We start from the raw sequence: 13,677 nt of genomic DNA, 5'->3' as shown, positions 1-13,677 counted from the left end.
GGCAGATCTTGAAAATCCCCTGGGAGAGCCACACCACCAACATTGAAGTCTTAGAACGTGCCTCGCTGACCAGCGTGGAGGCCACCATCATCCACCACTGCCTCCGCTGGATAGGACACGTGCATAGGATGGATCCATCTAGGCTGCCAAAGAAAATATTCTACGGAGAACTGACCCAGGGCACCAGACCACGAGGAGCCCCAAAAATGCGCTATAAAGATCAACTAAAGCGCACCCTGGCTCTAACTGACATCGATCCTTCCTCATGGGAAGAAACAGCCAGGGACAGGAAAACCTGGAGGAGTACTGTACACCATGGCACCGTGGACTTCGAGGAGAGGACAGGAGGAGACAAAATGAGGAGGCTAGGAGGAGAAGAAGGAGAGAGCGATTAGAACAACCCCGCCCACCACCTACCCTCCCTTGTGAACACTGTCCGCGACTCTTCCACCACAGACTAGGACTTAACAGCCACATCAGACATAAGCACCCACCCCATAGATAGGAGGCTGATGGCTAATGACAGAACCCAATACTCGGACACGAGTGGGCGCCGATGACGATGTAAAGTTCACTGACACTCTTGGTTGTAGCTTAGGTAAGGAGAAAGTTTTCAGGGTAAGATCACTGTCCAAGGCTTTATGTAAGGGTTCATAGGGGGTTTTCTTTAAGGATCTTTGTCAAATCCCAAGAGGGGAGTTTCAGCTCTTGCAGAGGACAAGTCTGTTCAGAGCTCTTAATGAGAGCAGAAAACTCCCATGACGAGAATAGATCAAGCCCTTTCAGTTTGAAAATATGGCTCAAGGCCAAGCATTGGCCCTTTACCAAAGTGACTGAAAGGGACTTCTCGTTACTCAGGAATAATAAAAAGTCGGTAATCGGGAATAGTAGCCTTGGGTGGAGCAATATTACCCCTTCAACACCAATCACAGAAGACATTCCATTTGGCATGGTACCACTGCTGTGGACAACTTTCAGAAGTGTCCGGAAGGTTGTTTTGCAATTGGACCCGAAAAACTCGTCTTTCGGAGGAGATGCAGAATAGTTTCCAGCCGTGAAGGGATAGACAGTGCACTACTTCGTGGAACTTTCTTATGTGTGGTTAAAAAGCAGGTTTGGCCATTCTAAAAGTTCTCTTGGAATGTCCAAGAGAAGTTCCAGCAGGTCTCGATACAACTCTGCTGTTGGCCACCTACAGCACTCCCATGAGGATTTCATAGAACATCTCTTGCCATGTCATGCGGGTCGACATCGAATGGCTCATGAAGGGGCCACCAGGGCATGAACACCAATAGAACTAGCCATAAACCACAAAATACTGAAAGCGCTGTTAGTGAAAGTGATAAAGAAAAAACAGAGCACTAAGCCCTATAAGGGTAACGTGTTCATATACTGTACAATGACCAGGAGATATGTGATGCAAGCCATTCAAGCAAAGCATAGTGCCACCTTGCAGTGGCGTTGCCTAGCAATCTATTATGAAGTAATCAACCCATTTTCTTTGTTTGTCTGGTCGTAGAAAACAAAACAAGGAGTAACCCATTTTAATGACTCGGAAGTTTGTATCTGCGTAGGACTAAAAGTTATTTAGGGACTTCCTCCCTCTTGAGGATGAATCTACTATTAAAGGTCTAATGTTTGTATTCCATAAGAGAACAAATTACAACTATTGAAATGTTTATTTTTCCTATGTGAACATCAGGGAAGTTTCATTAAAATTAATCACAAGGACACAAATGAAGTACGTATTGCCAATCCATGTAATTAGAAAAGAATGAGTGGATATAATATATAAAGTCATATGCTTAGCCACGGGACCACTACATCAGGGCAATAGGTATCTATAAGGCTGAGAGGAGCTTTATGAGTTTATCATACCATGAGAGGGAAAATTAATGATTCTTTTTTAGAATAGGGAGTCAACTCTCTTCTTTCAGAAAATTAAAAAGAAATGAACCTTGTACAAACATTTAAAAATATCTTGTACACTTTGTACACTTGTACAGTGCAATAATAAAAAATTAACATCTTTCTAAGGTTTGAAAGAGTGTGTATAATATTAAGCAAAATGAGATAGTAATTTCAACCATTTACCTTCATTATAGCAACCTTTCGACATGACGTAGCAACAAACAACGGTGTCTGGCCTTTTACATCCTCCAGATCAATTTCTGCTCCAGCATCTAAAAGAAGTTCAATACATTCACAATTCCCACCTGAAATTTAAATCAAATTAAGGATTTGGGGTACGAAACAATACAGTAAATTATATTACATAAATACTACAAACCATTCTAAATACTTTTTTCTTATACAGTACTTGGTGCTACCACAATTTATGTTTAACAAATCACTATTAACATATCCCCTATTTGCTTTAATTTAACCCCTCAACTGACTTACCAGAAACTGCAAGCCTTAATGGAGGTGACATGTACGGCCGGACACGATAATTTAACCATTCTTTACTACTGCACTCTCCTAACAGCTGTTTTAGTCCGATGCTGTCTCCACATAGCGATGCCAAATGTAACCTAACATCATCTTCTTCATCTCCATCCACCATGAGGTTCATCATGTATTCTTGTGCTGGAACCCGTTCTGGCAAGGGTATTGTATCGGCCATCTTTTCTTCCCTGTCCCAACTGGAAATGAACATTAGATTTCTATGTGATTTTTCTTCAACATATTAGAGGACTTGAAAACTGCAATTATCTCCAGTTCAAACACTAATAAAATATTACTACCAAAAATTATTAGTGATAAGTTACCTAGAGAAGCATCAGATTAAATAAAAAATCATTAGAAAATATTGTTTAAAACACTTATGATATTATTTGATTACTGCATTTCCTAACATATACAGTTTGCAGATACACCTACTGCATCTACCATATTTTTTAGAATATTTCCAGTAAAAACTATTCAACTCTATAATCTTTTCCTTCCTTGGTCAAACAATGTCACTTAAATGTATTTTTTTCGGTGTGAATATGGAAAAGCATTTAACTTGACAAGATGGGAATAGTTTGTACTTTTCCTAACTATACAAACCTGGAGCTCTTTATGTAAGTGAAACCACCCGTTATAGCTTTTGCAAGGTGTAACTACCCTCTGCAAGTGAGCAAACGCGGTAGCGGGACTAAACCAGTCACCTCGCTAACATCACCACTAGTTAACAACGGTCACTTTGCAATTGCAGCAGGACATTCCGGGGAAAGGTGATGGTGGGACCAGTATGTGTAAAAGAGCTCCAGGTTTGTATAGTTATGAAAAATACAAATTATTCCAAATTTGTCATTTGTTCCAACACTAAATACAAACTTTACGCTTTTTTTTACATAGGAGACTCACTCCATGGTGGGTGGAGGTCCTCAAACCAATTGGATGGAGACTGTCCCCAGGTGACACTCAGGTATGCACGAGCTGTGTAGAGGGCACTCTGACACCTCGTGATCCTTATAGTATGACGGCCTGGGCAATCGATGCTAACGTAGAATTTAGCAATGTGACTTGACCAGGTAAGCGTAAAATTAGAGCTAAGCTTCTCACTTAACCTGGATATTTCCCGACTCCACCTCGCTTGGAGAATGGTGGCATAACAAATATATACACATATATCAGGTTGCACAAAAGGCACAATACCCATCTGCAGTCAGAGGAGGTCAGCTTGCAGAGTTCCTCGGATGCTGAGCCCCAAGAGAGGGGAGGGTGAAATAGGAAGTGGCCAGTCATTCACATATTCATCCTAGACTTACTTGTGGGTAACATCTGCCCTTAAAAAATTGCTACTTGTCCTACAAGGGAGCTAAGGTGTTATTGACCACGTTTTATGCAGCCACCACAGGACCTAAGGTAAAAGTGTCTAGGTTCCTGTGGATTAAGTCTTGCAGGTAGTGGGTGGTGAACATTGTTTGCCATTACCACACGTACGCTTGCAACACCTGCATCACAGAGAAATTCTTCTTAAATGCTAGGAATGTGCTGACACCCCTGATGTCATGAGCATGGCGATGACGACTGGAAGGTGAGGAACCTGGTTGAATGGCTCTCTCGATTAGATGTCTGATCCAGGAAGATATTGAGTTCTTAGTAATCTTTTTCTGGGAGCAGGCTCTAGAGGTTCTCTTTAAGTACTTCCTCAGCGCCTTTAGAGAGCAAAGTAATAGCTAATATGGGTCATCTGTTACGGAATGAGACTCCCAATCTGGTAGGGCCTGATTCTACGGTCCAATACAGCAGGATTTTGAGTCTTGGCTACAAACACAGGGGTAATTCCAAGTATCGCTTACTCCCATCCCTTTGAACGGGCAATGTCGTAGGAAAGACCATGTACAGTAGCTTGCTGACGCTCTTGTCAGAGGCCAGAGCTAGAAGAAATACCGTCTTTAGGGTCAAGTCTCGTAGGGCACTCCTTTCAGCGAGCGTAGAACTTTCACTATGTTCCAAGTCGGTGGTCTGACTTCTAACTGACGATATGGCATGTGCGCTCGAGATTCCGTATGACGAGAGACAATTCCATTGAGGAGGAAATGATAACTATGTTCAGCATGAAAACGAGGTTCAAAGCCTAGTGATAGCCTTTCATCACCGACACTGAAGAAAGTTTTTCCTCCATGTGGTACAACAAGAACTCCATATTGTTGGTATAGTGGCACTGAAAGGAGAGATACCCCGTTCACGACACCAACCACAAAAGATGGACCATTTTGCCTGATATACAGAGGTAAAAGACTTTCGGAGGTATCCTGCCATTTTCTTTGCAACTGGTCTTGAAAAGTCTTTCTTTGTGAGTAGTTGCTGGATAACCTACAGTCGTGAGACAAAGTGATAGAATCACTTGATGGAGGATCTCCATGTGTGGTTATCTGAGTAGATTGGGAAGTGGAGGGAGCCCCCTCAGTGCCTCTGTGAGCAGACGTAGAGGATCTGGACACCATTCTCTATGTTGCCACAGAGAAGCTACCAGGGTGATCGAGAGATCTTGCGATGCCCTGACCTGGTTCAGAAACCTCCATACTAGGCAGAAGGGGGAAACGCGTAGACATCTATCCTGTCCCATGGATGTTGGAAGGCATCTTACCAGAGAGCCTGGGGATCCGGTACAGAAGAGCAGTACACAGGAAGCTTCCGGTTTAGAGACGTCAAAAATAGATCGATTGGTGGCGAAACCCACAAAGTCAAAACTCATGGCTATCTGTTGTTTCAAAGATCATTTGAAGCTTACTATCTGAGTCTTCCCACTCAGATTGTTCACCAGAATGTTTTTCTTGCCCGGGATAAATCGGGCTGAAAGGGCTTCCGAGTTGTTTTCCGTCCATCTCAGGATTTCCAAAGCAAGCTGGCATAGGTGCTGTAAAAAAGTACCTCCTTGTTTGTTTATGTGTGACACAACCATAGTGTTGTCACTTATCAGCACTATGGAGGGCCCTGAAAGGAGCGAATGGAAGTGCTTCAGGACGAGGAAGGCTGCCCTCATTTCCAGGAGGTTTATTGGGTACTATCGCTCGGATTCGGACCAAAGCCAAGATACAGTGAGGTGCAACAGATAAGCCCAATCCTTCATTTGATGTGTCTATAAAGAGCAACAAATATGGGTAAGGAAAGAGAAAGCTTACTCCCCTGACACCCACCAACTCAGGTCTCTTTTCTGCTCTTGACCTACTGCCACTAAGGTGTTTGATAGGTCTAGATGATGAGACCCAAAGGTCTTCAGCTGCCACTGTAGAGACCGAATAAATGCATAGGCAAACGATGGGAACCAAGAAGGAAAAATAAGCTCTTGGAGGAAGATCACTGTTCTCCAGTCTTACGGAGACAGATTTTAAACCCGAACAATGTTCCCCTCGAAGTTGACGTTCACCCATAGAGCCCATTCTTGGGATGGCCTTAGTGTTGGTCCTTTCTCTCAAATGAATGTTAAAATCCTTAAGAAAAGAACTCTCCCTCCTCTCCCTCTCTTTAGGCCTTGGACCTTCTGAGGGAGCGGGAAGAGGAAGGAGGTTCAGGTCGGTCAAACTCTATCGGAGAGAGCCGTTCCCCTGCTCGTCCACGGATGAATGGTATCCCCCGGCTGAGGAGTGTTTGCTCTCTGATTCCTTTTCCTCTTCTGTGGCATGATAGGAATGACACCCAGCCTCTCCCAGACAGGGTCCTGGCTGGTGGGCGACATGGTATTCAGAAAGTTCTGATACCTTGCGGACACCTGAGGAGAAAGAGGCTTTGGAACTTTACGAGGAGGAAGTTGCCTAGCTGAGCTACTGTGTCTAGGATCAGAAGGGCCCTTGCTCCCCTTATAGGAAGAGGAAACCTCTAAAGGAATGGTAAGAACGTCCAGGGGTGGAACTATCAGCGGATGATCGGTCGATCCAAAGACCGCCTGCTTCACTGCCTGGACAAGGTCTATGAACCAGGGAGCATGTTTCAAAAATGGAACTGTTCCCAATTATGCTCCACAAGCCTGTTTCCTTGGCTTATGTGGAGTGCCAAGGAATGGGAGGGCACGAAAGGAAGTCGACTTGTGTCCTTACTTGGGATCAACTTCCCTGAGGAACAGGATGCTGTCCAAATGTCTGACCAAAGGATCAGTCTGTGTAGGTAAGCTACTTTCCCTTGTAAAGAAACCTGTTGTTCCTCTCCCAAGGTACACCAAATGTAAGGCGAGAGCTAATAAACTGTGCTTGTGCGTGCACCCTTCTCAGCTCGAACAGATAAGGTGTAATCTAAATGCGTTTGCCTGTCTACCTGTGAGTAGCGCACAGAACACGCTGGGGAGGTAGAGCTCGCCCGAGCTCTAGACAGTGCCTCCTGCGCATGCGAGTCTTGACGGGAAGACTCGCCCAAGAGAGCACTATGTGTAGCAGAGGTAAAACGCACATTTTCATCAGGCAGATGCGCTCACCTGCCCACCGCACTAGGTGGCAGGGTGCAAAATGCTGACCAAGACTTGTCCCCTGGATTCCAGTTTGCTCGATCCCTCACTAACGCGTCATGGGGAGAAACTCTCCTGCTCGCCTTATCCCAAGAAGGGAAAAGACGAGCTGTCTTCCTTTCACACAAGCAACAAAGCTGCTTCTACTTCGCAAAAGGTAGAAAGCAAAGGCACACGCTCACGAGAGTTTGGTCTTCCATAGTGAGGAACGCTATGTAGTGTCCTATGGAAATGACTACGAGGGGAAGGAATTGCAAGCAATAGCCTTCAACCATCGTCATCTAGGTTCGAAAAGCTGTGTTTCGATGAACTAGACCGGGCCATAGACGAAAACAGTGCCCTTCGGTGGAATCTCTGATGGGAGACCACATGTGAGAAGGCCATCTCTCTCGCGGGTAGGAAAGACGATCAACTCCTTTTGCCCCTGTCGGCAAATCTCTTTATGGACAAGAAAACTACTGATCCAAGGCTGGCGAAGGAGAAGCTCTCCCCCGAAAGGGAAGGCTGCCCAACACCTGGTGGAGGAGGATTTTCCTTCGGAAGAGAAGGTTGCACCCTCGGAAGAGAAGGTTGCACAACACCTGGAGACGACCACTCCCGACACACCTGGCTTGGAGACTACTGCGTACAGGAATTACCTCTACAGTGAACCCTCGCTACTTCGCGGTTCGACCATCGCGGATTCACCACTTCGCGGATTTTTTCCATAACCCATATATATACAGTTATATATATATATATATATATATATATATATATATATATATATATATATATATATATATGTATGCATGTATTTATGTATATATGTAGGTATGTATATGTGTATACATATAAATATATATATATATATATATATATATACACACACACACATATATATATATATATATATATATATATATATATATATATATATATATATATATCTATATATCTAAAGTAGGAAGATGTGATGTAGTTCTAAGGGAAAAGTATGGGAAATATGTCTGGGTAATAAGCAAAGCTCTACCTCCAGTTTGTTTCTACATTATGATCATAAATGTAAACAAAACATTGGTTGCCATTTTTTATCGTGCTTTTTAGCATGTTTAGGAAATGCATGATATAAAATCACCTTTAATATTTGTGCCTGTTTTAGTCTAGGGTACTGTAGTACATGCATTAAGTGTTCTGTACATTAAAGGGTAGTTTGTTAACAGTACTACGTACAAGGGAAGGTTTTAAAAGTCTGAATATACATGTTGAATAAATAGGTAAATATGGTGTCACTACTTCGCGGATTTTCACCTATCGCGGCCGCGACTGGAACCTATCTACCGCGATAAACGAGGGTTCACTGTACATACAGGGCAGAAACCACGAGGATCTGTTTCTTCTGCTGACATGAAAGTGCCACAACGGCGACTACCCATGGGTAGTTCCACCTGTAAAAGAAAAAGATTAAAAAGAAAATTTTTAGCTTTTCAGGCCAGTTATAATTGGAGAATTTTATTTGGTTTTAACAGGGGAGTAATACCTCGTAAAAGCTTTAACGGCTGGTTCCAGCTATCACCGTAAAAATACTACTACGTAAAAAACGTGAGGTTTGTATATAGTCAGATCAAATAAAATTTGCATAAATGTGGCTATCACTACACAGAGCAGGAGTGAAGATCAAGTGTTCTGGAGTGGAAGGGAAAATACTTCTTTAAACATTAGGAAATCCCTATGATTGGATAAAATGGGTCAGTTACCTCTGTACTTCAACTTTCTACCCATGATAGTGTAGAACTCATGTGCCAACATCTCATCTCAGTTTTTTTAATCAAAATTAGGAGAGGTTGTTATTATGACCTGAGGCAAGAATATTGTATTGACTGACAACATTAGCCAAAGATGATGAGAGGTCACCATGTGACCTATGATCAAAGATTTCCTAACATTTAAAGCTGCAGAATATTCATGCCCAATGGCAGTAACATCACAGACCTCCATCTTGATTTACCTGTAGCAATGGATCAAAATTTGACTTGTAAAAACAACAGTATGTGTGAAAACCAATTAATATGTTGAGCATACACTAAAATACAGTACAGAAAAATACAGTGGAAAGTCAGGATATCAAGGTACTATAAAATATGTGTATAGTGGGTTGACCAAGGTACCAACCACCCAATGAGAAACTACCACTTGATGAAAAAACAGACCCATTTTAAACTGGTCACACACACACTAATGTTGAATCAACACTCATTAATATATTCGCATTAAAATTCACAGCTTGTGTGTTATTAAACTCAAAATGAGTCAATGATCCATTAACAATCACTCCTCTTAGAAAATCTCCATAAGCTTACAACTTCTCCATAAAAATTGACACCCATTGCCAAGAAGTTTTAGGCTACCAGGGTTTGTGTATGTATATATAATATATATATATATATATATATAATGTATAATATTATATATATATATATATATATATGTGTGTGTGTGTATGTATATATGTGTGTGTATGTATATATATATGTATGTATATATATGCATATACAGTGAACCCTCGTTTATCGCGGTAGATAGGTTCCAGACCCGGCCGCGATAGGTGAAAATCCGCGAAGTAGTGACACCATATTTACCTATTTATTCAACATGTATATTCAGACTTTTAAAACCTTCCCTTGTACGTAGTACTGTTAACAAACTACCCTTTAATGTACAGAACACTTAATGCATGTACTACAGTACCCAAAACTAAAACAGACACAAATATTAAAGGCGATTTTATATCATGCGTTTCCTAAACACGCCAAAAAGCACGATAGAAAATGGCAACCAATGTTTTGTTTACGTTTCTCTGATCATAATGAAGAAACATATGCATTTACTGTACACATCTGTGTATAGGTTAGTTTTTGCATCGATTATATTGATTATTCAGTACAGTATGTTGATTTTGTTATTACCAATATATTACCATATATATATACTGTATGGGTTATGAAAAAAATCTGCGAAGTGGTGAATCCGCGATGGTCGAACCGCGAAGTAGCGAGGGTTCACTGTATATATATATATATATATATATATATATATATATATATATATATATATATATATATATATATAACTGTATATATATATATATATATATATGTATATATATATATATATATATATATATATATATATATATATAAAGAAAGCTCATTGAACACGAGCATTAAAACAATTGGAATAGTAGTAAGAAAAAGTGGGAAAGTGATGGATGTGCTAACAATATGCTGGAGCATGTACAAAACATCTGGTAGTAAGACACAAAAATATACATTGTGGTGCAATGAGAAATAAAAAAGATGAAAATGAGTAGCAAACTGTTCAAAGATAAAATGGAAGAAGTAATACAGCTAGGATGAATGAATGAAAGGAAGTTATGGCATGCACTTGTAGCCTACTCAACACAATCACGGAGACCAGAAGAGTAAAGTAAGAATACTGAAAAAAATGGATCAGATGTAGTCCCAGAAATGCCACAAAGGGCACACTAGTAGGGGGAAGCTTATATGGACATTTAAGAACTGATGAAGTCAATTTTGGGACTACATAAACAGAACTTTTATTGCTACAAATTTTGAACAGTTCCAAAAAAAGATTCTCAAATTCTCAAAAAGTGCAAATGGGAAACAAAGCAAAACAAGATTAGTAAACAACATAACATCTATTTAGAGTTGTTTTCTTTTGTGTGTGTAAAATTGACTGTATATCAAAAGCATCTATAAGAAGATAGTACAGTACATTTATTTACTCTGTAACTATTCATTTTTACAAAGGATAAATCAAAATATTAATTTTACATAACACCAATATGATATTTTAATTATAAAATAAATTTTTTAATATACTTACCCGGTGAATATATAATAGCTGCAACTCTGCGGCTCGACAGAAAACATACTAAAAAAACTCGCGAGCGATCGCTATGAAGGTTGCGGGTGTGCCCACCAGCGCCAACTGTCGGCCAGATACCACTCTTGTATGTAAACAAAACCTTCAATTCTTCTCGTCCCGCTGCGTCTCTATTGGGGAGGAAGGGAGGGTCATTTGATTTATATATTCACCGGGTAAGTATATTCAAAAATTTATTTTATAATTAAAATATCATTTTTAAATATTTAACTTAGCCGGTGAATATATAATAGCTGATTCACACCCAAGGAGGTGGGTAGAGACCAGAGTTAATTATGTTTACAGCGTATAAGCTAAGAGTTTTTTCATTTTGACAGTTATCAATATAACAAAACCAAAATAAATAGGTACCTGGTAAGGAAGTTGACTTAGACGATTACTCTGCCTTGTAAGTCTGTCTTCCTCACGGAGCCCAGCGATCCTCTTAGGATGCTGACAGACTCCCAGGAGCTGAAGTATCAAGGGTTGCAACCCATACAACAGGACCTCATCAAACCCCTAATCTGGGCGCTCTCAAGAAATGACTTTGACCACCCGCCAAATCAACCAGGATGCGAAAGGCTTCTTAGCCTTCCGAACAACCCATAAAAACAATATTAAAAACATTTCAAGAGACAGATTAAAAGGATATGGAATTAGGGAAGTGTAGTGGTTGAACCCTCACCCACTACTGCACTCGCTGCTACGAATGGACCCAGTGTGTAGCAGTCCTCGTAAAGAGTCTGGACATCTTTCAAGTAAAATGACGCGAACACTGACTTGCTTCTCCAAAAGGTCGCGTCCATGATACTTTGCAGAGATCTATTTTGCTTGAAGGCCACGGAAGTTGCTATAGCTCTAATCTCGTGCGTCTTAACCTTAAGCAAAGATCGGTCTTTCTCACTCAAGTGGGAATGAGCTTCTCGTATTAACAATCTGATAAAATATGACAAAGCATTCTTTGACATAGGTAAGGATGGTTTCTTAACCGAACACCATAACGCTTCAGATTTACCTCGTAAAGGCTTAGTACGAGCTAAATAGAACTTAAGAGCTCTAACGGGGCATAATACTCTCTCTAGTTCGTTGCCTACGATCTCTGATAAGCTAGGAATATCAAAAGATTTAGGCCAAGGACGAGAAGGCAGTTCATTCTTGGCCAGGAAACCAAGTTGAAGAGAACAAGTGGCTTTTTCTGTCGAAAAACCGATGTTCTTGCTGAAGGCATGAAGCTCACTGACTCTTTTAGCCGAGGCCAAGCACACCAGGAAAAGAGTCTTAAGAGTGAGATCCTTCAGGGAGGCTGAATGTAAAGGCTCAAACCTGTCTGACATGAGGAATCTTAGGACCACGTCTAAATTCCATCCAGGTGTAGCCAAACGACGTTCCTTAGAGGTCTCAAAAGACTTAAGGAGATCTTGTAGATCTTTATTGTGGGAAAGATCTAAGCCTCTATGCCGGAAGACCGAAGCCAACATGCTCCTGTAGCCCTTGATCGTGGGAGCTGAAAGGGAGCGAACTCTTCTCAGGTATAAGAGAAAATCAGCGATTTGGGCTACAGAGGTACTGGACGAGGATACAGATACTGACTTGCACCAGTCTCGGAAGATTTCCCACTTCGATTGATAAACTCTAATGGTAGAAGCTCTCCTCGCTCTTGCAATCGCACTGGCTGCCTCCTTCGAAAAGCCTCTAGCTCTCGAGAGTCTTTCGATAGTCTGAAGGCAGTCAGACGAAGAGCGTGGAGGCTTTGGTGTACCTTCTTTACGTGTGGCTGACGTAATAGGTCTACTCTTAGAGGAAGACTTCTTGGAAAGTCTACCAGCCATCGAAGTACCTCGGTGAACCATTCTCTCGCGGGCCAGAGGGGAGCAACTAACGTCAACCTTGTCCCTTCGTGAGAGGCGAATTTCTGCAGTACCTTGTTGACAATCTTGAATGGTGGGAATGCGTATAGGTCTAGGTGAGACCAATCTAGGAGAAAGGCATCTATATGTATTGCTGCTGGGTCTGGAACTGGAGAGCAATAGATTGGAAGCCTCTTGGTCATCGAGGTTGCAAAGAGGTCTATGGTGGGTTGATCCCAAGTCGCCCAAAGCCTCTTGCACATATCCTTGTGGAGGGTCCATTCGGTAGGAATTACCTGACCTCTCCGACTGAGGCAATCTGCTAGAACGTTCAAGTCGCCCTGGATAAACCTCGTTACCAGGGAGATGCCTCGATCTCTTGACCAGATGAGCAGGTCCCTTGCGATCTCGTACAGTGTAAGGGAGTGGGTGCCTCCTTGTTTGGAAATGTACGCCAAGGCTGTGGTGTTGTCCGAGTTGATCTCCACCACTTTGTCTCGAAGGAGACTCTCGAAGCTCATCAAGGCCAGGTGAACTGCCAAAAGCTCCTTGCCGTTGATATGCATGCTCCTCTGACTTGAGGTCCACAGACCTGAGCATTCCCGACCGTCCAGTGTCGCACCCCAACCCAAATCCGATGCGTCTGAGAATAGAACGTGGTTTGGTTTCTGAACTGCTAGGAGAAGTCCCTCTCGTAGACTGATATTGTCTTTCCACCAATTCAGGCAAGTCTTTACTGTTTCGGAAATCGGGATCGAGACCGCCTCTAGCGTCTTGTCCTTTTTCCAGTGAAAAGCTAGATGGAATTGTAGAGGTCGGAGGTGTAGCCTTCCTAGCGAGACAAACTGCTCCAGGGATGATAGAGTTCCTACTAGACTCATCCAATTCCTGACTGAGCAACGTTCTCTCTTCAACATCCTTTGGATTACGAGCAGGGCTTGATCTATTCTGGGGGCAGACGGAAAAGCCCGAAAA

The 13,677-nt window shown here is 41.9% G+C and overlaps 1 protein-coding gene across 2 annotated transcripts in view; it reads right to left on the bottom strand.

The window, feature by feature from the left end:
- The window catches only part of LOC137616274 (ankyrin repeat and SOCS box protein 1-like), a 111,614-nt gene that overhangs the window by 79,270 nt on the left and 18,667 nt on the right, over positions 1 to 13,677 (bottom strand). For both annotated transcript variants that reach the window (XM_068345899.1, XM_068345900.1), the window contains exons 2-3: positions 2,404 to 2,645; positions 2,095 to 2,216 (exon numbers count right to left, since the gene is read on the bottom strand). In XM_068345899.1, the coding sequence (XP_068202000.1) occupies positions 2,095 to 2,216; positions 2,404 to 2,626 (345 nt within the window). In that variant the 5' untranslated portion in view covers positions 2,627 to 2,645. The remainder of the gene's footprint in view (positions 1 to 2,094; positions 2,217 to 2,403; positions 2,646 to 13,677) is intronic.

This window comes from Palaemon carinicauda, chromosome 22, assembly GCF_036898095.1.
Source record: "Palaemon carinicauda isolate YSFRI2023 chromosome 22, ASM3689809v2, whole genome shotgun sequence".
NCBI lineage: Eukaryota > Metazoa > Arthropoda > Malacostraca > Decapoda > Palaemonidae > Palaemon > Palaemon carinicauda.
This window is presented reverse-complemented; position numbering and strand designations above follow the sequence as displayed.